The sequence below is a fragment of the Toxorhynchites rutilus genome, chromosome 3 (genome assembly GCF_029784135.1).
Source record: "Toxorhynchites rutilus septentrionalis strain SRP chromosome 3, ASM2978413v1, whole genome shotgun sequence".
Classification (NCBI taxonomy): Eukaryota; Metazoa; Arthropoda; class Insecta; order Diptera; family Culicidae; genus Toxorhynchites; species Toxorhynchites rutilus.
In genome coordinates this window covers 17,631,866-17,658,357 of record NC_073746.1, presented here as the reverse complement: position 1 = coordinate 17,658,357, position 26,492 = coordinate 17,631,866, and the positions used below count along the sequence as shown (strand labels likewise).

General features: G+C 39.2%; 2 protein-coding genes across 2 annotated transcripts in view; both read right to left on the bottom strand.

Annotated features, from left to right (window-relative positions):
- Positions 1–228: 228 nt before the first annotated feature.
- LOC129777883 (uncharacterized) lies at positions 229–9,274 on the bottom strand. Its single transcript, XM_055784455.1, has 2 exons — positions 9,118–9,274; positions 229–9,042 (listed from the first exon to the last, which is right to left on the bottom strand). Exon 2 carries the CDS (start codon positions 9,028–9,030, stop codon positions 6,487–6,489), a length of 2,544 nt encoding a protein of 847 aa, XP_055640430.1. The 5' UTR covers positions 9,031–9,042; positions 9,118–9,274; the 3' UTR covers positions 229–6,486.
- Positions 9,275–11,616: 2,342 nt separating this feature from the next.
- The window catches only part of LOC129775499 (uncharacterized), a 51,514-nt gene continuing 36,638 nt past the window's right edge, over positions 11,617–26,492 (bottom strand). Inside the window, exon 5 of the mRNA XM_055780308.1 lies at positions 11,617–12,657. Coding sequence (XP_055636283.1) covers positions 11,968–12,657 — 690 coding nt within the window. The 3' untranslated portion in view covers positions 11,617–11,967. The remainder of the gene's footprint in view (positions 12,658–26,492) is intronic.

Here is a 26,492-nt window from a genome sequence, read left to right as displayed (position 1 = left end):
AAATATCACAATCTCAAAACTAGTGAAAAAATCGAAAAAAGTGGTGTTTTTTGGGGCACCATTTTCATTGTTTGCCGGGGGCGCTGTCTCTCCTCACTTCGCCACTGCTCTCGCTTGAGCAGAAGGGTATCAATACAAGAATGGCTGAATTTCGCCGTATTTGAATGTCGTGAACGTATATTTTCGGCACTGCTGTGGGCATTTCGGAAATAATAAAAATCAACAATCAACAATCAACAAAAAATTCATCCAATATAATGACATAATAATCGATTATACATAATTCTTTTTTTTTTTTTATTAAATCGTTTATTTTTACAGGCTCAGTTACATAAGTTTAAAGGAGCCAAACTCCTATCTGTATAGTTACAAGTATATATAAACATTTTTTATTAATGCTAATGTTAATGAAGTAGAGAACCGATTACTCGCGGCTTGCTCGAGTTTAGAAGGGTGACATTTTGTTTCAGGAAAAGGATGGGATATAAGGATATGTTGACAATGTTCACACTCACATTCATCATACTCAATTCTTAAGCCTATCTTATATCTAACATGTATTTACATTTCACCTTATTCTATTGTTAGTAAGAAGGGATTTGATTTCTCGCGAAGGAAAAGGAAAAGGAGAATATAAGGATATAAGGACAATCACACACGAAGATCGATAGCTTTTAGGAAGACATATATTTGGGACATGTAATCAAGGTCTAACCGAGCCAACACATCTCTCACCGGCACATTGGGCTGCCTTCCTCTAGCCCGAAGAGAGTTTTCTAAATTCGATCTGGCAACAAGATACTCCTCGCACGACCAAACAACGTGTTCGATGTCGTGGTAACCTTGGCCACAAGCACAGATATTGCCATCGGCAAGATTAAAACGAAAGAGTAGCGCGTCTAACGAACAGTGATTGGACATGAGTCGGGAGAAGGTGCGAATAAAGTCCCGACTCAAGTCCAGACTTTTGAACCATGGTTTGAGGCTAACCTTAGGGATAATCGAGTGAAACCACCGGCCCAATTCATCTTCGTTCCATTTACGTTGCCAGTTAGCGATGGTATTTTTACGGACTAAAGAATAAAATTCATTGAAAGCGATTTGACGCTGATAAATATCGCCTTCAATTGCACCTACCTTTGCCAATGAGTCAGCCCTCTCGTTACCCGGAATTGAGCAATGTGAAGGGACCCAGACAAAGGTAATGACATAACAGCGTCTGGTTAAAGCACTCAAATTTTCTCGTATTCTCTCAAGGAAGTACGGCGAGTGCTTTTCCGGCCTCACTGAACGGATAGCTTCGACAGAGCTAAGACTATCCGTTACAATGTAATAGTGTTCAACAGGTCGTGAGGCGACGCTGTCCAGCGCCCAGTGTATCGCTGCCAATTCAGCAATATACACAGAGCAAGGATTCTGAAGACTGTGGGAGGTGCTAAAAATTTCGTTGAACACTCCAAATCCTGTGGACTCATTCATAGAGGACCCATCAGTAAAGTACATATTATCACAATTGACACGCCCATACTTTGCATTGAAGATCGTAGGAACGATCCCCGATCGATGATAATCTGGAATTCCATGGATTTTCTCCTTCATGAACAGATCAAAATGTACAGAGGAATTGATGTAGTCAGGAAAACAAACACGGTTGGGAGTATACGAAGAAGGATCAACCTGCATGGAGATGAATTCATGATATGAGCTCATGAATCCTGAATGAAAATTTAGCTCGGTAAGCTGCTCAAAATTTCCGATCACCAATGGGTTCATAAACTTACACCGGATGAGGAACCGAAGAGATAATAAATTGAAGCGATCTTTTAGTGGGAGTATGCCTGCCAAAACCTCGAGACTCATGGTATGCGTTGAGGGCATACATCCCAACGCAATACGGAGACAAAGATACTGAATTCGCTCGAGTTTAATGAGATGTGTTTTGGCAGCTGATTGAAAACAGAAACTGCCATACTCCATCACTGAGAGAATAGTTGTTCGATACAACATTATAAGATCTTCGGGATGGGCTCCCCACCAGGTGCCGGTAATTGTACGGAGAAAGTTTATTCTTTGTTGGCATTTTTTACTCAGATACCTAATATGGGCCCCCCAAGTACATTTGGAGTCGAACCAGACCCCAAGATACTTGAATGACATAGCATGAGTGATCGGTTTACCCAAAAGTTGAAGCTTTGGTTTTGCTGGTCTATGCTTCCTAGAAAAAACCACCATCTCTGTTTTCTCCGTGGAGAATTCGATCCCTAGCCCAATGGCCCAGGTTGAAAAATTGTTCAAAGTATCTTGTAAGGGACCTTGCAGGTCGGATTCGTTTGATCCTACGACAGACACCACTCCATCATCTGCAAGTTGTCTTAGGCTGCAATTTTGTGTAAGACAATTGTCGATGTCGTTTACATAGAAGTTGTACAAAAGGGGGCTTAAACATGAGCCCTGGGGGAGGCCCATGTAGGAGACCCGATTTACTGTCGAATCCCCGTGAGAAAAATTCAACTGTTTCTCACAAAGCAAGTTATATAACATATTATTCAACAGAGGCGGCAGACCCCGAGAGTGTAATTTGTCTGACAAAACCTCTATTGAAACTGAATCAAAGGCCCCCTTTATGTCCAAGAATACTGAAGCCATTTGTTTTTTTTCGGCGTAAGCCATTTGAATTTCTGAAGAAAGCAACGCAAGACAATCATTCGTCCCCTTGCCCCTGCGGAACCCATATTGTGTATCTGAGAGAAGGCCATTCGTTTCAACCCATTGATCAAGGCGAAACAAGATTATTTTCTCCAACAATTTCCGTATACAAGACAGCATTGCTATTGGGCGGTACGAATTGAAGTCGGACGCGGGTTTTCCGGGTTTTTGAATAGCTATAATTCGCACTTGTCTCCAATCATCTGGAACAATATTATGCTCCAGAAACCGATTGAATAAATTCAACAAGCGATGTTTCGCCACATCAGGGAGGTTTTTTAATAAGTTGAACTTAATTCTATCCGTTCCTGGAGCAGAATTGTTACAAGAAAGGAGAGCAAGAGAGAATTCTACCATCGAAAACTCGGAATCAAGATCGCACCTATCTTGTGGTATATCTCGAACAATTTTTTGCACAGGAGCGGAATCAGGACAAACCTTCCGTGCAAAATTAAAAATCCATCGATGTGAATATTCTTCGCTTTCATTCGATGAAGAGCGATTTCTCATGTTTCGAGCCACTTTCCATAATTTTTTCATTGACGTTTCTCGTGACAAACCTCCCACGAAATTTCGCCAATAAGCACGTTTTTTCCCTTTGATCAATTTTTTAAATTGATTTTCAAGGTCCAAATACGTTTGAAAATTCTCAATGGTTCCACGTTTCCGAAAAGCTTTAAAGGCGTTCGATTTATCCTGATAAAGCTTGGAACATTGGCTATCCCACCATGGATTGGGAGGCCTTTGACGAATAGTGGAACCTGGGATGGGTTTCGTTTGAGCGCGAACCGCGCTGTCATATATCAAACGAGAAAGGAAGTTATACTCCTCCAATGGAGGTAAACCATCTCTGGAATTGATGGCTAGAGTAATCGCGTCCGCATATTTTTTCCAGTCAATGTGTCTTGTGAGGTCATATGCCAAATTTATAGATTCAGAAGAATTCGACCCAGTGGTGATGGAAATTTTGATTGGCAAGTGATCACTACCGTTGGGGTCCTGGATTACATTCCACTTGCAATCTAACGATACTGAATTCGAGCAAAGCGAGAGGTCAAGAGCACTTGGGTTAGCAGGAGGTTTAGGTACACGTGTTGTTTCCCCAGTGTTCAAAACGGTCATATTGAAGCTGTTACAAAGGTCATATATCAACAATGAACGATTGTCGTCGTACTGTTCCCCCCAGGCAGTTCCGTGAGAGTTGAAGTCTCCCAAGATCAATCGTGGCTCAGGAAGGAGTGAGCACATGTCAACAAGTTGATTGCGGCTAACCGCAGCTCTCGGAGGCCAATACAAGCTGACAATACAGAGGTCTTTGCCTCTGATGTTTGCATGACAAGCAACAGCTTCGATCCCTCCAATAGGTGGAAGGTCAATTCGAAAAAATGAGTGGCACTTATTGATACCCAATATCACCCCTCCGTATCTGTCATCACGGTCCAAGCGTATAATATTAAAATCGTGGAAAGAGAGATCATCTCGCGAAGAAAGCCAAGTTTCGGACAGAGCAAAAACATCACAATTGAAGTTATGAATTAAAAATTTGAATGTATCCAATTTAGGGATAAGACTACGACAATTCCACTGTAAAACAGTGATGTCTCCGACCTCTCTATTTAAATTAGACATCAAGAGAGATAATCATTGCAAGGAGGGGCCATGTTTGCATCAATTGCAAAATTGTCTTTAGTACTGGAAGCATTGCGGTGACAATGGTTCTGATGGAGTCGGAAACATTAAAACACTTGAAGATTTGGTCCAAAAGGTCAGACAACTTTATAAATCCCGATTGGGAAGTTGAACTGGACGGAAAAACAGGGACAGTTGGGGTTTTTGATGTCCCCTCGAGTGCTGGGCCATTCGAAGGTGAATTATTCCCACGGAATCCAGGAGGAACCTGATTTTGCTTGTCCGCTGCACTCGATTTTTTAGGCATGCTAACAGGGGGTATCACCGGAGGGGCTTGTCCTTGAACTTTGGGAGTGGTCACATTTTTGCGCCGGGGATTCCCTTGGAAAATGAACGGTGTGCCCCCGTTAGCTGTGTCCGCTTCTATTTCGTCAACGGGCAACGTGGCGAAGACATTTTGTGTGTTGATTGGTTATTGTTGTTGGGCCCGTGGAGAAGCGCCCTTTAAAATATCCGCAAAAGTGCGTTTCGAGCGTTCCTTCAAAGAGCGCTTCTGTTTCTCCCAGCGACTCTTGTATGTTTCACACACTGAGAGCTCGTGTGGGGATCCCCCGCAATATGGACATTTATGCTCAGTCGCACTGCAGGATTTCCCCTCATGTTGCTCTCCGCAAGTGGCACAGCGCTCCTTGTTGGCACAATAATCTGAAGTGTGACCAACTGACTTGCATTTTTGGCAAGTCATGGGCTTTGGCACGAAGAGTCGCACAGGCAATCTCAATTTGCCCACCATGACGTAGTCAGGTAGAGCGGAACCAGCAAAAGTTACTCGAAACGAGTCTGACGGCGTGAATTTAGTTTTTCCCTCTTCCTGGGATACTTTTCCTAGTTGGCGGCTGTCCAAAATTTTAACACCCACCAACGGGAGTCTTTTAAATTTACCAACTCCTTTTATCATTTCGCACGTCAGACCAGTTTCAGTTACCACCCCCGAGATTTCTACGTCATGGGAGGGCACGTAGACGCGATACTCTAGGGAGAATCTCTCGTCGATCACAATTGCATTCGCGTGTTTCCGATCACTCACGACAACACGCAGTTTGTTCGGTCTAACCTTAGAGATTTCGACCACGGAGGAATATAATCTTGCCAGATCTTTCGAAACCTGAATGACATTAATTGACTTTCCTTTTGGTTTAGGCCGGAAAAAAACAACCCATGGACCAGCTCCAAGTGCATCGTCTGGATAGACCTTGACACGAGGAGAGGAAACAACTGAGGGGGAGGACGAGGTCGATTGTTGAACGGGAGCGGGATCAGTAGGGCTGGGAGGCAAGTTCGGTAGTAGAGCGGAAGCGGGAGCGGGAGATTGAGGGGGCGAGGAGGAAAAGTTTGCCAATTTTCTTGAGGGGGGCTTGTTAAGGTAGATTACCTCTTTCTCTGAAGAGACATCTTCTGAGGGGGGAACGCGTTTAAGCGACTTCCCAGCCCCCGTTGTAGCTAGTGAGGAGGAAACAGTAGTTTCAATCTCCATGTCAACATGACATTCTGCCATTACGGCAGTTATAAAATAATATAATTTTTATTTTTTTTTGTATTTCTAAACCTAATATATATTATACCTAAATCGCACACCAATGCGAATGAATTGAAACGGTGTCCCAATCGAACCGCGTGGCAATCGCTCGGCACAGATGCAACGGTATATCGCACCAAAACACGATGATGGAATCGATGACGATGCTAAAGCACACACAGCGATGATACGGCACACGCACCGCGTCCGCCGTGGAGGACTTCTTCCTCACGCTGGTAGTGATTGCTGCTCTCCTCACTCGCGCAATAAAGAGAACCCCGTTAGGGCGAAATAACTTCACCAGCCACGAACTGATAACGGTATAATCTCCACTCAATAATAGACGCGAACAAATTTGCGACCGATGTCTTCGGACTGCGCGAGCTGAATGTTATACATAATTCAGACCTATACAATTTTGCTCGACAAGTCGCCTCATTCGGTGAGAATATGCACCAATTTTTCTGCCTATGCTCCTTAGTGAAGTTGTGGAAACGGAATCTCGGTCATAAATGGCCATCAAAATTTTAGAGAAAAAAAAACTTTCAATTTCCACTGAAACATCTCAGCAAGCTTCACATCTCCGGGCGTGCAAAGAAATTTTTAAGCCTTTCTGAGAGATCCCCATAAGAAATACTCATATTAACAGCATCTACCACAAAGGAAACCATATCTTCGAACAACGAATCTTGAATAATCTGTTTGTGGAGGAGGGGCAACATCTGTCGGATGACGTGAACAAGTTTACCAGTCGCTCTCAGCTGATCGGCAGCTGAAAGTTTTTCGCCCGAGTGCCACATCTCTCGCTGAAGTTGACGCTTGATGCAGGAAAGCCAGGCGGAAATTATTTCAATCACATTGTGCTTCGGTGTAGCGACGCTTTCAAACAACATGGGAACTGATTGAGCGAATTTATTGGGCTGTACGACTCGGTATATGTGATAGTCTTCCTTTTCGATTATTTTCAATTTGCAGAGGATACTCATGTCAACGTGTGGAATGTCTTCAATAAACCAATCGAACGATACGTTGTCCAAATCCAAAAGGAATCTATTGAAGATTTGATAAAAGGCCTTAACATTTTCGGGATTCAACCTTTTCTCAGAAGCAAGCAACAAAATGTCCAATAGATTTTCCTGAATGGATCCCATTGCTGGAAGCCCAATTTTGGACGGAATCCTTGCGATGATTTCAAGTCTATGCTTCCAGTAAGTTCGGAGAACTTTCGTGAAATGTAAAGCGCAGTTATCCTCACCTTCGTTGGCGATTGATTCAAGAAACAATAGCTGATTTTCCAATAACAGCCTATCGAAAGTGGCAGTATTCTCCACAATCAGGAACGGACTGATGTCAGCGATCATTATTATTAAACTGACCCTGACAATGTTGGGCAGATTGGGAGAGCCAATTAAGCGAATGAAGGAATGAACAGCTGCTTCGAATGCTTGGTTTGGAAGAACTTGTGCTAGAACATTATCTAGCAGACAGTACCACACATAAATCTTATCGCCTGTACGAGGAGAATTGACCCAAACGGATTTGTATTCTGGTTTGTCCAATATTTCCATGGTGTGTTGAAATGGAACTCTCCGCTCCGCGGATGGTTCAAAATGAGTCAGCATATCGAACAGAAATAAATACTCTCTCTCCAGAATAATTGACGGAATGATCTCATACTTCCAAGGTATTTTCTCAATTGGTCGCCACCCATTCTCGTCGCTGGTGAGAAATGTCGCTCCATCAACACCTACCTTATTACTGATATGAATGATGATTTCTTCAAGATATACACACAAATCTAAATATAAAGGATCAGTCGATTGGATAATCCTAGAATCGTTAAGTGTTTGCTGACACTTCATACTGTTCAACCAACGATTGAATATATCATGCACCGGTTTCTGGAAATAATCTGTTCTTAGGTAGTTAGTCATCGACGCAAAAAGCTCCATATCATTTCTGTTAACCAAAAATAGTCTCCTCGGACACAATTCCTTCAAACCATCGGATAAATAATTTGGAGCATTCTCGACAACTTTGTTCAAATGATTCCTATGATACTCAAAAATTGTTCCCTGAACAAGCCGAAATACGTCCGAATGAGATTCGTTTTCTTCGGTCCATCCAAAGTCGGCATATATTTCTTCCCTTGCCAGGGCTTCTTTTTCAACTTCATAAAGCCTTCTAGCGGATTTCTTCCAGTCGTCAGATATAAGAGGATTATCAACGATTTCATCGCAGACACTCGAATAGTTGATGTTGTGAGTTGCTTCCAGCCGATCGATAATATTCATGAGTTGAAAATAATTGTTGAAATAGTCACTAACACAATCGTACAGCATTTCAGTATCCTGCTTAATTTTTTCCAAGAACACTATGCGCTCATCAGCTCTTTTTGTTTTTTGATCATTTGAAAATACTTTCAAAATCCGAAGCTGTTTGAGCAAAATATCCTTCGCTGCCTCAAAATCACGAGCCACATCCAAAGCCTGTGGTGCACCAAGCGACACTTTTGCCACGAAATTATCATCCGCCGTCATAAGGCATCCTTCGTTGTGCAGCATAATCTCAATGTTCGCGTATTTGATTCGGGCGGAGACGGTCAATTGATCTATTCGCTTCGGTTTCAACAGCTTCCGCTTGATAAATTCGTCACCATTTTGGTTATGGAAGGATTTCAGATCGACTGAGGATGATGTATCAGCTTCTGGTATGGATTCGAAAAATTCATCTGTCACCAAATCTTGTTTCACCGATTGATCACACGCTTGGACGTTCGCCGCATGTGTAGAATGCCCAGGTAAAACGACACTTTCTCCAAGATCCCATGAACCGATGAAGCTAGTGGAATTCGTGAAATCCAAGCAAAGTGTTGATCTTACCGCCATATCATTTCGGCATGAAAGCTCATTAACACTTGCGATCAATTTTTCAACTCCGGAATCGGTGTCATTCATCTCGTCCTTCCCCTGAGAAAATGTATTAGCGTCTGTTTTTCTCTCATTCGAAACATCGGATTCGTTTATCACTTCGATTGATTCGTCATCCGAACACAACTCGTCTTCCATTTTGAGCCGATTCTCGCCGATGCATCGACGTAAGTCGTTCGAGGCCAACATCTTCCGGCGAATCTATAATGATAAAAGGGCATGACCGGCGGAATGCAATCCATTATGAAGTTTATTTCAACCTGCTCTGATACCTACCTGATTTAGTTTCCTTTTAGTGTTTGCAAGGTAGAAAACAAATTCTGCTACCGGTTTGTTTTGAAAAGTGCAGTATTACGTCTTAACTCGTTGGCAAAAGAATTCAACAAAAACAAACATGGATGCATTTGGATGACACACTGCGTATACTTATCGTTAAATTTATCGTTTATATACCCCGTGATGCAGCGATGCCAGCTTTTTTTGAATCTCCATACATGTCACGAAAAAATATTTTCACAATCATAGTGGAAGAAAATAACAAATATAGTAATTCAATTTGTTTACGAAGTATGATGAATCATACAGTTTTTTATTTTCAATTATATGGTAAAAAGTTTGGCTTAGAAAGAAATTAAATGATGAAAAATCTCTTTGTGTTATCTATTTTTTTTTTTCAATTATTCAGTGAATGTGTAGTAACTTTCACAAGAAAAAAAGACTCAAGTCTTCACATACTTTAGAATATTTACAAACTTTATTCACAAAATTGAATAGTTTCATTACAAATCGAATATCTGCAGAATCTTCTCACAGCTGGCATCCCTGGTGGTTCGTCTCCAGATTGTACACTCAGAAAAATAACAAATAAATACTACTAATTTTGTAGCGGACACTATACTCAGAAAAATGATCAGATAGTTTTTTTTTTCATAAATACATCTACGCAAGAAACATTGCCATCGAAATTAGCTTTTGCAAATGATGCGAAAGCATCTGGTTGAACAATTTCCCTCTCAGGATTTTCTTTATGTTGTTTTTATATTATGTTGTATACTATGATGTACTTGCAATACCTTTGTATACATACTGTGAATCAAGTTTCCAAACATTCGTTGGAATGCTACTGTCATTGCGCGTCTTTTTCAGTATATGTCAAAAAGTTAATGCGTCAACAACATAGTTTTTTGCCACTTCGAATATGTCGAATTTCGTACCAGCGAGAGTGTTTTTGCGGGGAGTGTTACTTCATTACTTCAATATGAAGAAAAAAAGTTTCGGAAAGTCATCGCATTTTGGTGGAAGTTCATGGTGACCATGCTCCAATTGAGCGAACGTGTCAGATGTGGTTTGCACGGTTTAAAAGTGGTAATTTTGACTTGGAAGATGAAGAACATTCCGGACCACCATAAAAAGGTTGAAGATGAAGAATTGGAGGCTTTACTCGATCAAGATCCATCACAAATGCAACAAGAACATGCAGATACACTTGGAGTAGCTCAGCAAACCATATTCGACGGTTTAAAAGCAATGGGAATGATCTGAAAGATAGGACATTGGGTGCCGTATGAATTGAAGCCACGCCGTTCTTTCACGTGCGATCAACTGCTCCAACGGCATAAAAGAAAGGGTTTTTGCATCGAATCGTTACTGACGACAATCACGACAATCCTACATTTCGGGCAACGTATGGATACCCCGGTCATGCATCAACATCGACGGCCAGAAGGTTATACTGTCTATTTGGTGGGACCAGCTGGGTGTGGTGTACTATGAACTGCTAAAACCGAATGTAACCATTACGGGGGACCTCTAACGATGACAATTGATGCGTCTGAGCCGTGCACTGAAGGAAAAACGGCCACAATACGAGCAAAGACACGATAAATTTAGTTTGCAGAACGGCAATGCTCGCATGTCGTGAAACCGGTCAAAACATACTTGGAAACGCTGAAATTGGAGGTCCTATCCTACCCACCGTATTCTCCAGACATTTCTACGTCCGATTACTACCTTTTTCGATCGATGCAACATGGCCTGGTTGACGAGAACTTCTCCAATTTTGACGAAGTCAAAAATACCATTTTTGCAGAATCAGGCATTAATTTTTGACCAAAAACGAAGAAATTTACCGTTACTGCTACTATAAAAGGAAAATTGTCAGAAATTCGACTGGAAAGTATTCACATATCGTAAAACATCCGTAAACAAATCATGTCATGATATCCTCATTTTGTAACTGTCAGTCCCAGTGATCAACGTTTTTCTAACGAAAAGCTCAACGTCAGTCCCTAAAATAGTGCGAAACGATTTTAACACGGGTCTGAAAACTCGAGTACTAAAGCGGAACTTTGGGTGAATATGGTAAAGGGCCTCTACACCGGTTCGTAGTTTGAGCTAGACTGTATTTCATGAAATTTCACAATTGTGTTGAGTTCAAGAGAATGGTGGATTAGTAGAGTAGAAGACTCTTCTCTCCAATATATTATACCAAAATGTGATGGTGATAATTATAGCTGCGATGAATTTTGAGTGTCATTTTCCACAGATCATAGGATTGTCACCCAATCTGAATTTGTGTCCATCCAGTCCCTAAGGACCGACACGGGGCTGAACGTGTCAAACGTGATTCTCGTGAATTGTTAAATGAGTCAATGGGTAACATTACTTATATTCATGACTAATCAAAAATAAATGTAACTTTCACTTTTTTTTTGTTTTTTAAATAGAAACTTGGGAATTTTCTTTCTCTGTTTGGCATAAATTATCAATCATTAATTTCTTTATTCACTTTCAAAAGAGTTTATTGTATTCATTTTGTCATTTTGTCACATCTAGATTGAATCTAATCTGGGTAAAAATCATACATTTTTACTGTATATTACACGACAGAACAGTTCAGTGGATAATAAGCTCTGTTATTGTGTTATCGACAGTTTTTTAACTAAGGGGTCAGTCCTGTAATCAACAACAACCAATGTTTATTTCGATCTTCTTACCTTTTTGCATTTTAACACATTTAATGCACCCTTCTTTGGTTCCCTCGAGGTTAGAATGGTTCAATAATTTACTACACAACTAGACAATAGATAAATTAATAAATAAATAACTCCCGGGTCTCTGATTAACCTAGGGTCTCACTTCCCAGACCGTCGCGGTAAAATCCTGCGGGAAGGATACCGCCGGCATGGCTGCTTGCTGGGACAAACTTACCGGCCGCTGGACAGGGAAGAGTTGTTGTCCGGGCCACTGGGGCCCTAACATTGGAAAACTTTGCACCGGAAACTGGCCGAGTGGTCTCTGCGGGTAAGCAGGGTATTGCGGAAACTGCTGGGGATACAGGATTGGGTATTGCACTGGATATTGGTTTCCACCAGGGAACGACTGCGGGAATGGTGGACGAATGGGGAACGATTGCATGGGATCCTGCTGGGTTGGACGCTTTCGGTTTGGGGCGAATACTTCCACGTCCGGGTGGGGAGCGATTGCTCTGTCCGCCAGCATTTCGTTGATGGCGATATCGTTGGACAAATCGACCGCCGGTGCATCCTCTTCTAGTTGGTTTTGATTTCGTTTCGGGATCTGGTTCTGGATCGCATTGACGACTATCCGCTTGCGATCGTCATGATACTGTTTCCACTCATCGGGAGAGAAATCCTCACCGGTTGCTTCGGCTGAACTGGTAGAATCTTCACGGTCCTTGTTGAGCTCCGCTCTGAGAGCATTGCGCTCTACCGAGTCCTTCCCCGGGTAGAACTCGTTGACTTGAGCGAGCAGCTCTTCTGCCTCCAGAGATTCAAGCTCCGATGAAGTGTATGGCTGTGGAGTTGATGAGCTATTGGAAGTTATTGTGGAAGAATAGTTTTTGTTCTGAGAAGCACCTAAAAAAATCAGTATGAATGCCGGTTGTAGGCTATATGAATTGATCAACTTTATGGTCACGTGCACAAAATATTCCATAAGAATGCAATTAATCTCATTAATTTATCATCATCGCTTCATTGATGAACGTCGCATGCATTGGACGAAAACTCAAAACAACATGAAGATGAATTGTTTCATGGTTTTTTTTCATTAATTCGTTTATTTTTACAGGCTCAGTTGCATAAGTTTAAAGGGGCCGAATTCTTAAATATAATTTTAAAACTATATATATAAACAATTTTCTTACATGTTTCATGGTATCCCTAGAAAAATGAATTCACTTACCTTTACACATGCTAAGCCGTATGTACAAGGTGTGGCAATTTAAATCCGGGAATATCTACAAATGCGTTGTAAAATTTTTCGTTTCTTTCCTCAGCCTCGATTGATGATTATTAAATGAAATTACTGAGAAACCCTATCTCCGGTCACAAGTCCGAATAAATGAGCAGTGTTAACGTCACAAGGTGTGATGGAACCTTGTGGTGTACCAGGTGTACCACTCTCCACAGTGTTTAGGCCCTTACTGTTTTACCGTGGGGTACAGTGTATTGTTGTTTCTCTAGCTACTCTCTAGCAATTGAAGACAAGTCAGGTACCTGTTCAGCTACTAGTAGCACCTTAGGTAGCTTTTAGTCCCCTAAATATGAAGCAATGTAGGTATATCCTCTTATGATTTGAACTACAGGTTGTACTGAAACCGTTGGGTGCTAATTGAGTCCATAAGAACAGAGCTGTTGTCTACCAAGTTCCTTCAATACGCAACGGTTACGGAACAGTTGGAAATAAGAACGCATGAAGGAAGTACTATTCTAGGTTTCGAATGGATAAGAATTACAAGAGCTAACCGCGTTCAGCCGACCCGACTGTGATCGAAAATGTTTTTTTTTATTTCTATATAATAGTGACTTTCAACTCTTTTGGCTGGTTCGTCACTTTTACTTCCAATTTTGGGAGTGAGAATCGAACTTGTGACCTTTAGCGTGAGAGGTATGGATGTTACCACTACGCCAGATCGCCTCCGCATCGAAAATGTTGTATAGGCAGCAATCGAAGTCCTCGGTCAGAAGTATCGATGCTCAGCTTGGTTCCACTATGACTAGAATTTTCAATTACCTGTGTTACGCTTTTCTCAAGATGGGCTATCACCCATTTAAGACAGCTGCGAGAATTTTTAATATGATACATAAAAAAACCTATAAAGTCGGGTAGGACTAACACTCCACCAAAGGGAAAGGAAATTAGTTTTGAAAACAATTTGACTATTTCCTTCACGCTTCCTCAAATGAGTGATAATTATATTTATTTCGCAAAAAAAAATTTTTGTTTCGAAGAAAAATCATTCAAACTTTAAAGCGTGTGTCACATCAAATTGCATCACGGAAAAAACGCTGTAAAGAGTGTGTCACATCAAATTGCATCACGGAAAAAACGCTGTAGAAATTCGCCCAGTAGACCGATCCTTTTGAAAATTTTAGACAGTAAAATAAAAACTATTAAACATCTTTTGGCATTTTCTTTTTATTCATACTTCGAGCCCAAGCCCGTATGCTCGCACCTTCCTCTTTACCCCGTCCATAAGGTTCTGTACAACGTCAGGTTGTAGTTTTTTTTGAACAGAAATCCATTTTCTCTTGAAGTCCGCCTCCGATTTGACAACTTTTGGGTTCTTCCGGAGGGCCTGCTTCATAATCGCCCAATATTTCTCTATTGGGCGAAGCTCCGGCGCGTTGGGCGGGTTCATTTCCTTTGGCACGAAGGTGACCCCGTTGGCTTCGTACCACTCCAACATGTCCTTTGAATAGTGGCACGAAGCGAAATCCGGCCAGAAGATGGTCGGGCCCTCGTGCTGCTTCAATAGTGATAGTAAGTGCTTCTGTAGGCACTCCTTAAGGTAAACCTTCCCGTTTACCGTGCCCGTCATCACGAAGGGGGCGATCCGCTTTCCGCAAGAGCAGATCGCTTGCCACACCATGTACTTTTTGGCAAACTTGGATAGTTTCTGCTTGCGAATCTCCTCCGGAACGCTGAATTTGTCCTCTGCGGAGAAGAACAACAGGCCCGGCAGCTGACGAAAGTCCGCTTTCACGTAGGTTTCGTCGTCCATTACCAGGCAATGCGGCTTCGTCAGCATTTCGGTGTACAGCTTCCGAGCTCGCGTCTTCCCCACCATGTTTTGCCTTTTGTCGCGGTTAGGAGCCTCCTGAACCTTGTATGTATGCGGGCCCTCCCGCTGCTTGGTCCGCTGGACGAATGAACTTGACAAATTCAGCTTATTGGCGACATCCCGGACCGAACTTCTCGGATCACGTCTAAACTGCTTAACTACGCGCTTGTGATCTTTTTCACTGACGGAGCATCCATTTTTGCCTTTCTTCACCTTCCGGTCGATGGTTAGGTTCTCGAAGTATCGTTTTAGTACTCTGCTGACCGTGGATTGGACGATTCCCAGCATCTTACCGATGTCCCGATGTGACAACTCCGGATTCTCGAAATGAGTGCACAGGATTAATTCATGACGCTCTTTTTCGTTCGACGACATTTTTCCAAATTTACGAAAAATTGACAGTGAAGCATGGCCAACGTGATCTATACACTCTTATCTGATTATAAGCGAAAGCTGAAGATATAATTCCTAAAAAATAAATTTCTACAGCGTTTTTTCCGTGATGCAATTTGATGTGACACACCCTTTAGAAATTTAATTTTTAGGAATTATATCTTCAGCTTTCGCTTATAATCAGATAAGAGTGTATAGATCACGTTGGCCATGCTTCACTGTCAATTTTTCGTAAATTTGGAAAAATGTCGTCGAACGAAAAAGAGCGTCGTGAATTAATCCTGCGCACTCATTTCGAGAATCCGGAGTTGTCACATCGGGACATCGGTAAGATGCTGGGAATCGTCCAATCCACGGTCAGCAGAGTACTAAAACGATACTTCGAGAACCTAACCATCGACCGGAAGGTGAAGAACGGCAAAAATGGATGCTCCGTCAGTGAAAAAGATCACAAGCGCGTAGTTAAGCAGTTTAGACGTGATCCAAGAAGTTCGGTCCGGGATGTCGCCAATAAGCTGAATTTGTGAAGTTCATTCGCCCAGCGGACCAAGCAGCGGGAGGGCCCGCGTACATACAAGGTTCAGAAGGCTCCTAACCGCGACGAAAGGCAAAACATAGTGGGGAAGACGCGAGCCCGGAAGCTGTACACTGAAATGCTGACGAAGCCGCATTTCCTGGTAATGGACGACGAAACCTACGTCAAAGCGGACTTTCGTCAGCTGCCGGGCCTGTTGTTCTTCTTCGCAGAGGACAAATTCAGCGTTCCGGAGGAGATTCGCTAGCAGAAACTATCCAAGTTTGCCAAAAAGTACATGGTGTGGCAAGCGATCTGCTCTTGCGGAAAGCGGAGCGCTCCCTTCGTGATGTCCGGCACGGTAAACGGGCAGGTTTACCTTAAGGAGCGCTTACTACCACTATTGAAGCAGCACGAGGGCCCGACCATCTTCTGACCGGATCTCGCTTCGTGCCACTATTCAAAGGACGACGTGTTGAAGTGGTACGAAGCCAACGGGGTCACCTTCGTGCCAAAGGAAATGAACCCGCCCAACGCGCCGGAGCTTCGCCCAATAGAGAAATATTGGGCGATTATGAAGCAGGCCCTCCGGAAGAACCCAAAAGTTGTCAAATCGGAGGCGGACTTCAAGAGAAAATGGATTTCTGTTCAAAAAAAAAAACTACAACCTGACGTTGTACAGAACCTTATGGACGGGGTAAAGAGAAAGGTGCGAGCATACGGGCTTGGGCTCGAAGTATGAATAAAAAGAAAATGCCAAAAGTTGTTTAATAGTTTTTATTTTACTGTCTAAAATTTTCAAAAGGATCGGTCTACTGGGCGAATTTCTACAGCGTTTTTTCCGTGATCCAATTTGATGTGACACACCCTTTAGAATGAACGTCAACCGTTTTCTTTGAAAATTCATTCGAGTTTATTCAGTAATTGATGTCATTATTATAGTGGAGAATTTCACCATGGAAATGTTCATGTAAAAGAATCATTTCATTTTTTTTTCCGATTTGGATGGAAAAAGGTTACTGATTTAGTAACGACACCCTTCATTAAATTTCGGGCGTTCTTCCGAACTCTGAACAAATGAAACAAAGAATATTTTCATTATCCATTATTTCATGATTCGTTTCCTTATGTTTTGACATTACAATAAGAAATAAACGGAAAATATCTGGACAATTAGAATAGTTACAAACTTGTGAAGTGAGGGGACTTAAAAAAAAGTTTCGCAATGGCGTAAGCAATTCCAGCCCTTCTGATTCTCTGAAACAAAAAAAATCGAACTTGCAGAAAAACCTGTGACAGTCAAAACCAAAGACAAAATGTTATCGTTAGCAAATTCCGTAATAAACAAGCATCGTCAATTTTGCAATTTTTGTACTTGTTTCACCTATTTTGTTTGTCTTTTTTCATGTTAAGTGTTTTCTAGCACAGGTATGAATCTCCAATAAATGGATAAAAAAATTATGTTTTATACAGAAACACTCATTAAAATTTGCATTGATGTAGTGTTCGGAATTTGAATCAAGTTTCGACGCATGATTCAATTTCCGAACACTTCAATTTAAATGTAAATTTACTGAACTTTAAAGTTATAAATAATTGAATAATGAAAGTCTCAACTTTCTTTGGGTTATAGGCTTCATTTTAACATCATTTACAGGTATCGATACAGCCTATAATTTATAATATCAAGCATTTTCAAAAAAATTGGCAATCAAAAACAACGATAAAATGTTTGCATTAGCAAATTTCGTAAAAAACAATCATGGTTAATTTTCCAGTTTTTGTAGTTTTTTCAACAATTTTGTTTGTTGTTTTCATGTTATGTGCAAGGAACGGTAAGAATCTACAATAAATAACTGAAATAAAATGATACTTTATACAGAAATGTTCATTAAAATTGGTGTTCGGAACATGAATCAAGTTTCTACGCATGATTCAAATTGCGAACACTTCATTTTTCAATGTGAATTTACTGGACTATAATGTTATAAATAATTTAATATTCAAAACCCTGACATTTTTTTGGGTTATAGACTTCATTTTAGCATCATTTACAGGTATTGATACCAATATAGCGCCCTTGGTCCCGAAACCATGTAAACAACGAGAAACAAATACAATCAATAATTACAAAAGCAAAAACCATTTTTCTCAAATATGTTAATAATAATATTTTTCCTAAAAAGACTAGCTAATTGGCTTTAATTTGATATATCGATTATATGAACCGGTCCAGTGGATTAAAAGTTATGATTTTTTTTTCAAAACGTATTTTTGCTGTTCGAAATTCGAGACAAAAGTGTTCGGAATATGAGTCAATGACAAAAATGGTATTCGGAATTTGAGACAAAAACGATTAAACATATTTTTAGTTTTTCACCATAAATATGTATTTGTAAATCAATTCTATTGTGGTCAAATCAAAAAGAAGGCTCTATTGTATCCAAAAATCAAATTAATTTCGCGAAAGAGTACCATTTTGAGTAATGAGACACTGTTTAATGGCCATCAAAGCTTGAGTGTTCGGAATATGAGACAAAACGGTATATGAAAAGAAGCATATTCGACGAAGCTATCGTCCATTCTTTTTTTTTTCGATGATTTATATGCATTTCAGCGCAAAAAAAAAATCAATGCAATGTTAAAAATGTCTTCAGCGATGAATCATATTTTTGGTAGAACGGATAAGTTTATAAGCAAAATTGTCGTATTTGGTCCCATGAGCAGTCACAAGTAATACAAAAGCTGCCATTGCATCCCGAAAAAATGTATTGTTCGGTGCGGTTTGTGATCCGGAGGAATCTATGGCCCGAACTTCTTTGAAGATGAAGATGAGAACACTATTTTGCACTATTTTGCGATTATTTTCAACTTTTCATTACCCAAAACACACAAGCTAAATCTGATCGACATGTAGTTTCAACAATATGGTGCCACATGTCACACAGCACACACGAAACGATGAACCTTCTTGCGCAATGAATTTAGTGAGTAATTCATCTCTCGTTTTGAACTAGTGAATTGTGTTCGTGTGATTTGGCGCCTTTGGACTAGTTTATGGGAGCAACACAAAACTCAAAATTATACAAAATTGAACTTTTCTTATGAATTAGCTGAAACGTTGAAACATTCACAAGAAGTAATATTTAAAAATTATTTTCAAGGATTGAGTTTGAACTCCAGATAATAAATTTTAATTTTTTTCATAATGTTTTCCTGTGTCTTTTTGTTAATTAAAAACCAAACGCTTAAAAATCACCCTTCATAAAAATTATAATTAACCTCAAATTTAGGTTACTTGAATCAGTAAATTTGATTTTTCATTAGAGAATGAAAACAAAGACATGATAACAAGATTTAAGTGGAGGGATGTCACCCGGTCACGCTACGCTCCTGATAGCGACTCTATAGAAATTTTAAAACGTTTTAGGGCCATCCTTTCTTATCGTAGTGGAAGGTATTTTTGTTCTAGAGGAAATGCTCATTTTATCATCATATGTTATACTCATTTTATCATCATATGTTATACCACGTTAACTGACGTGGCAGTTAACGTGTTAATGTCTATTATCGGCAAATGGAGAATAATTCATAACATGTATCGACTCATAATGTGAGCTTTCGCCCGTGTGTAGGTAACAAAATTGCTCGTTGCGTGCAATGTTGCGAGTTTTTAGTGCAATCGGAAAAACATACCCATTTTAATCGTCAAATTGTTTAACTTTTTTTTCTGTTCGTGTTTCGAGTAAAAAATTGCTGGGTTAATTTACTGTCTAATGGTATATAACACAACCCATGTCGCAAAAACGGTTTTGAGTAATATGCGTTTGAAATCTCTAAATGAATCGTTACATTTTTCATAGAGTGATCCCCCTATATAGAAATCAAAGACATAGTCCTATGTCAAAAATGAATTTCTGTCTGTCTGATTTGTGTGGACTAGGAAATAACCCAACCGATCGGCGTGAATATTTCTATGTATGATTTTTTGGGACTGTGGAAGGTTCACTATCGTTACCCCAACACTAAAGCGACGGTGACACTGGATGCAGAAAAGTGGTCGTACGAATTGTATACAATAGTGAAAGTAAACAACTACACTGAGTTGTATTGGTATGGTTACATTGCTTCCCCCTTGCTTTGTTCAAATTCGTCAGCTTCTATTGAACAACATTGTTTGTTTCTCTTCGTACAATCAAATTTTGTGCGTACTCCGAGCCAATGTCACCATAGCCTAACGGTGTTCTGGCAAACTCGGTTCTGGAATCTCAGCATATCGTTCCATCGCCATCGCGTTGATCCTCTTGCTTTATACGCCATTTTGAGAAGTGAAGAGCAAACGTCAATATCAAAATACAGCCATTCCATGCCAAACCGATATAGTGTTTCTCAGATTTCCATGAAAAGTAGTAGTTTTGTTCTTTTTGGCAAAATATTAGACCCGTATTTTTTAATTTTTTCACTAGGATGACCATTTCCATTTTAGGGTGGTCTGAAAAATCTTTTTTTTTCAAATATAAAAGGGAAAAATTATTTTTCGAACCGTCGGTTAACTTTGAAAAATCATACCTCGAAAACGTAAAAAATAGCATCTCTGATATCGATATTTGTTATTTCCAATAATCTCAGCTTTCAAGAAAAAATATAAAAAGTTTAGAGGGCCAACTTTTTATATTTTTTCCAAAGCCATGAAAACAATGTTTTTTTTTGTTCTCATGGCTTTGGACTAGAGGGCCAACTTTTTATATTTTTTCTTGAAAGCTACAACTACGACTACGACTCTCCGGAATTGACGAACCCATTGGAGGATGACAACTCGCCACTTCCTGGCGTAAGGCAAGACATGACATCTTCTCAGGAGATGTTTCCATTAACGAAGTTAGACGTTCCAGAAGATAATGAATTGTCAGCTTCACACCAAGGAGAAATAATAAGTTTTAACAAAACGAGGCATCCATCGTCATACCAAGTAGAAGATAATGAACCAACTTCCTCGCCAGAACATCTAAATGTAGTTGAAATTTTGATATACTGTCAACATTTAAGCCTTATGAAAAGTCCACTTAAAATGAAAGAAACCCAAATTAATATTTTGAATTCTTCTTTCTCGATAATTATGGCAACAGAGACGAATTGGGATGATAGTGTTAGAAGCGAGGAAGTCGTTTCAATTTCTTCAGAGATGACCGTAATCTTCACAAATCCCATCAAAAATCGAGAAGCGGCGACCTTATTGCTATTAATTCGTTAATAAACTAGCTGACCCGGCGAACTTCGTCCTGCCCAAAATTTGTCTTCAAACATTCCATTTTCTTACTATGAGCAAGTTCATGGGTCCAATCGCAGAACTGTTCATTGATTGATCTTCTATTCGACCCCGTTGAATTTACCTTTTACTATAAAATTCCTAGTATTTCTAACAAAACTCATCATTATAATATCAGATTATTTTCAGACACAATGCTCGTTCAAGATTTTTCAACCACTTGCAAATAACATGTTTCTCTGTTACATGGAATAAATGTTTTATACAGAAAATGACAGCCTTAAATCGGACGAGTTCTGCTCTTATCAACACAACCGGCGATCCTTGTTTTTGGTATAAATAGAAGAAGATATAGGAGTGCATTTCATCACATTAAAATCTATTTCCAGTTTCGAACAAAGATCAATTTCGCTAGCGCAAACATCAAATGAACTAACAGCATTTGTCTATGTAATTGTAGAACATGTGGGAATTTAATTTTCCGAATTTTCCCTTTTTCCTTCAGAGTTTTCCGAAAATTTTCAATTGTAATGTTTGGTTGGAATATTTTTGGTTGAAATATGTGTAATATTTTTATGTTGCCCCCTCTCAATTCCAGAGGAGGGAGGGGTGTCACCATTATAGAAACATTTCTCATACCCAAAAACCCTCACATCCCAAATTGTGCTTGATTAGTTCTCGAGTTATGCAGAAGTTTGTGTTTCGTTTGTATGGCAGCCCCCCTTAGAGAAGAGGAGAGGAGTTTATTCGCCATAAAAACGTTTCGTGCCCCGTAAAACCTTTATATGCCAAATTTGGCTCCATTTGCTTGATTAGTTTTCGAGTAATGCAGAAATTTGTGTTTCATTTGTATGGCAGCTCTCCCTTAGAGAGGGGGGTGGAGAGTCTAACCACCATAGAAACATTTATTGCACCCTAAAACCTCAATATGCCTAAGTTGGTTTCATTTGCTTGATTATTTTCCGAGTAATGCAGAAATTTGTGTTTAATTTGTATGGCAGCCTCCCCTTAAAGAGGGGGGAGGGGTCCCAAACTATCACGAAAACCTTCCCCGGCCCCAAAAACCCCTACATACCAATTTTCACGTTGATCGGTTCAGTAGTTTCCGAGTCTATAAGAATCAGACAGACCAACAGACAGACAGACCAACAGACAGACAGACCGAAATCCATTATACATATATATATATATATATATATATATATATATATATATATATATATATATATATATATATATATATATATATATATATATATATATATATATATATATATATATATATATATATATATATATATATATATATATATATATATATATATATATATATATATATATATATATATATATATATATATATATATATATATATATATATATATATATATTTATATATATAGAAAGATAGAATCAGAACATATTCCAACAACAGAATTCAACGAGTTCGAGCAAGTGTGGATCAGGCACTTATTGCAGGAGAGATACATATATTTGCATCTGTTTTCTTTCCCCCGCTGATCGTGCTCAAATTAGTTGTTATGAGAAATTCTTTGAAGTTGAAATATTTTATCTTCCTTTGCACCAGAATCAAAAATCCATATATACGGAAATTCCAATCAACGAAATGTGGACCTTATCACTGATTTTGACAATGAATTTATCTTGCTTCCAGTTGTTGGTGATAATAAGACTCTGCAATTTATTTTTGATAAACTAGCCGGTCTTGGGTTGAATCAAATAAATAATGTTCATAACCGACAAAAATGCTTCTTGGATTTCTTGTTAACAAATATGACCGAAGATTTTTGTGTGACTGAATCATTAACTCCGCTTTGGAAAAATGAAGCTTTCCACACAGCTATCGAATATTCTATATTTTAAGATAACGCCCAAAATTCATTTGATTATGAATTCGAGGAAGTCTCTGATTACATCAGGATTTATTTAGAAGTGTGGAAAACATTGAAGTAGCAGTGACGACTTTTCACTCGATGATCAATGGAATTATAGAGGAAGAGATACCAACAAAACGAAAAAGGAGAAATATAAACACAAAATATCCGATTTGGTTTAATCAAAACATAAAGAATCTAAAAGATAAAAAAATAGAAGGCACATAAAAGTTGTAAGAAATACAAATCTGACGCTAATCTCGGAAAATAGCTGAACATTGGCGAACAGCTCAACTCAACTGTTAATAGCGCTTTTGAAGATTACAACTTAAAAACAGAGTCGGACATAAAGTCTAACCCGAAAAGTTTCTTTAATTACTTAAAAACAAAATTAAAAAGCATGCACCTTGATGATACCGTGGGAAATGACCCAGAAAAAATTTGCATCCTCTTTGCAACATTTTTTCAAGAAGTTTATATTGAAATAGCTGAGGAGAACCGAGATCGTGACTTCTTTGCAGTTCTTCTTGAATTTCCATGTGATGTTGAATTCAGAAAACTAACTTACATTGAAATTTTTGACGCATTAAATAAGCTTAACGTCTCGAAAGGGCCAGGTCCTGACGGAATTCCACCGGTTTTTATAAAAAAAAATGGCATCTGAATTAACTCATCCACTTTTATGGCTTCTCAATAAGTCATTGGAATCAGAAAGGTTCCCAAAAATATGGAAAAACTCTTTTCTTGTACCAATATTCAAATCCGGTAATAGATCCGATGTAAGAAAATATCGTGGAGTAGCAATTATTTCTTGCTTTCCAAAACTCTTTGAAGTCATAATAAACCAAACACTTTATCAACAACTAAAGACACGAATTACGAACAAGCAACACAGTTTTTTCAAAGGATGATAAACAACAACAAATTTGCTGGAATTTGTCACATTCACTTTAAATGCAATGGATAATGGTAATCAAGTTGAAGCTCTAAACACTGACTTTAGTAAGGCTTTCGATCGGGTCGATATACCCTTACTCCTTCTTAAACTTCAAAAAATAGGGATAGAAGTCAAGCTATTGAAATGGCTAGAATCATATTTGACTGACCGCACGCAAATGGTAAGATTTAATGGCAACCTTTCAAAACCAATATTTGTTACATCCGGAGTTCCTCAAGGCTCTCATTTGGAGCCACTTTTGTTCATTTTATTTGTTAATGACGTTTGCGTTTTTCTTAACAATGTTTAGGCACTTATCTACGCAGATGATATGAAGCTTGATATGGAAATAAAGAATGAGGAAGACTCTCAAACATTCAAAAATGAAGTTGACATATTTTATAATTGGTGCACTAAGAGTTATTTACAACCCAATGTTAGGAAATGCATTTTGATGACTTTTACAAGAAGAAGAACACACTTGAACAATGGTGTTAAGCTGGGAAATCAACCCATCAATAGATGTCAACAAGTAAGAGACTTAGGCGTGGTCTTAGATTCGAAACTAGCCTTCGTTGATCATTATAATACATCTACAGAGCAAATAATATGTTGAGCTTCATCAAACGCTCTAGTTACCATTTCCATGATCCGTACACAATAAATACATTGTATATTACATATGTCAGATCAATTCTCGAATACTGTAGTATTGTATGATCCTCCTACATAACTTCACATGAAGACAGAATTGAATCTGTAAAAAAACAATCTTTATTATTTGCACTTCGTAAACTAGGCTGGTCTTCATAGCATCTCCCTCCATATGAAGCACGCTGTATGCTAATCAATATTAAAAGCCTAAAAGAATGTCGGAGCTCTGCCATGATTCTATTTATTACTGATATCATATCACAACCAGTGGACTCAGAATAAATATTAGGAAACCTAAATTTTTACGCACCGATTAGACACCTGAGAAACCCCAACATTTTCTACATCTTCCTCTTCTTGAATGGCGTTAACGTTCCCTGTGGAACTTTTGCCGTCTCAACTTATCCATCAACTAGCGTCATTTATTAATACTAAGTTGAGATTTCTTAAGCCAAATAACACGCTATGAATGTATTCCGAGGGGCAAGCTCTTGAATACGCGTGACCACAGTGCAAGTCGAAGGAAATTTCTTTGACGAAAAATCCTCCGGCCAGAACGGGAATCGAACTCAAACACCCGGCATGATAATGTGAGACGCTAACCACTCGACCACGGATGCAACATTTTCTACATAGATTACCGAAGAACGAATTTTGCCAAATATAGTCCTATTAATCGTATGATGAGACTCTGTAACGAACACAGTGAAATAATTGATGTATCCATGTCAAGGTCAATGCTCAAAGACTATCTGAATAGAATAAGATATAGTTAAATTTCACTGTAATATTTGGGTAGCATATTTAGTCTACGCTGGTTTGACGAAATAAATAAATAAATAAAATAATAAAAATAAAAAAAACAAATAAAATTATGAAACATGTTAAAATCCTCTTCTAAATTAAACGGATAAATTATCCACCCAGCTCTCTTTAGTTGTTTTAGTTGGTCTACAATAAATAAATAAATAAATCAATCAATAATTACGAAAACAGAATTCATTTTTTTTTTGCAAGTTCAGTATTTTTTAATAAAAGGCTTGCTCATTGGCTTCAATTTTATGTGTCGATCATTTAAATCGGTTCAGTGGTCGGCTCTTTAGAAAAAAGTCATTTTTGGGAAAAAGTGGAAAAAATGATTTTTCGAACCTCCCACGAACCTTCACGTAGCAATTTAAATCATCGGTATGATTTCAAATAAGTTCCCAAGGCAACCTATCACTTACAGTGTCGGACAATAGAATAGGACCACATCTGAATCCAAAACAGAAAGTGACAAAACTTTGAGAAAAAAATTTCCATTTAAGTGCATCAAACCATTTACAAATTGTAAATTCCATTCTTCGAAGAAATTAAAATCATCCGTAGTTAAACCAATTGTCCTTTATTTAAAAATGCGTTTTAAGCATACTTACTGACTAAAATAACGCGACATAAAATAGGACCGCTTTAGAATTCATGGTAAAAAAAATTAAAAAAAAGGAAATTCTTACCGTGATCGATTTGCAGGGTTAGTACTTGGTGGTATAACCCTTTTTACGCATCACTTCTCGCACCCGGTTCGGCATCGGCTCCACCAGCTTTTGGCACGTTCTCAGCGGGATAGCGTACCACACCGCCTGGGTTCTCTCCCACAGCTGCTGCTTGTTTTTTGATTTTTCGGTGTACACCTTACGTTTAACTATTTCCCATAGGTTCTCTATGGGATTGAGATCAGGGGACTGTGCTGGCCACTCCATAACGTCTACCTTATTATCCTGGAACCTTTTTTTAACCGTTTTAGCGGTATGTTTGGGGTCGTTGTCCTGCTGGAACTGCCACTTTAGGGGCATCTCCCACTCGGCGTGTGGCAGCATTACTTCCCGAAGTATCTGGGCGTAGAGATGCTGGTCCATAATCCGGTC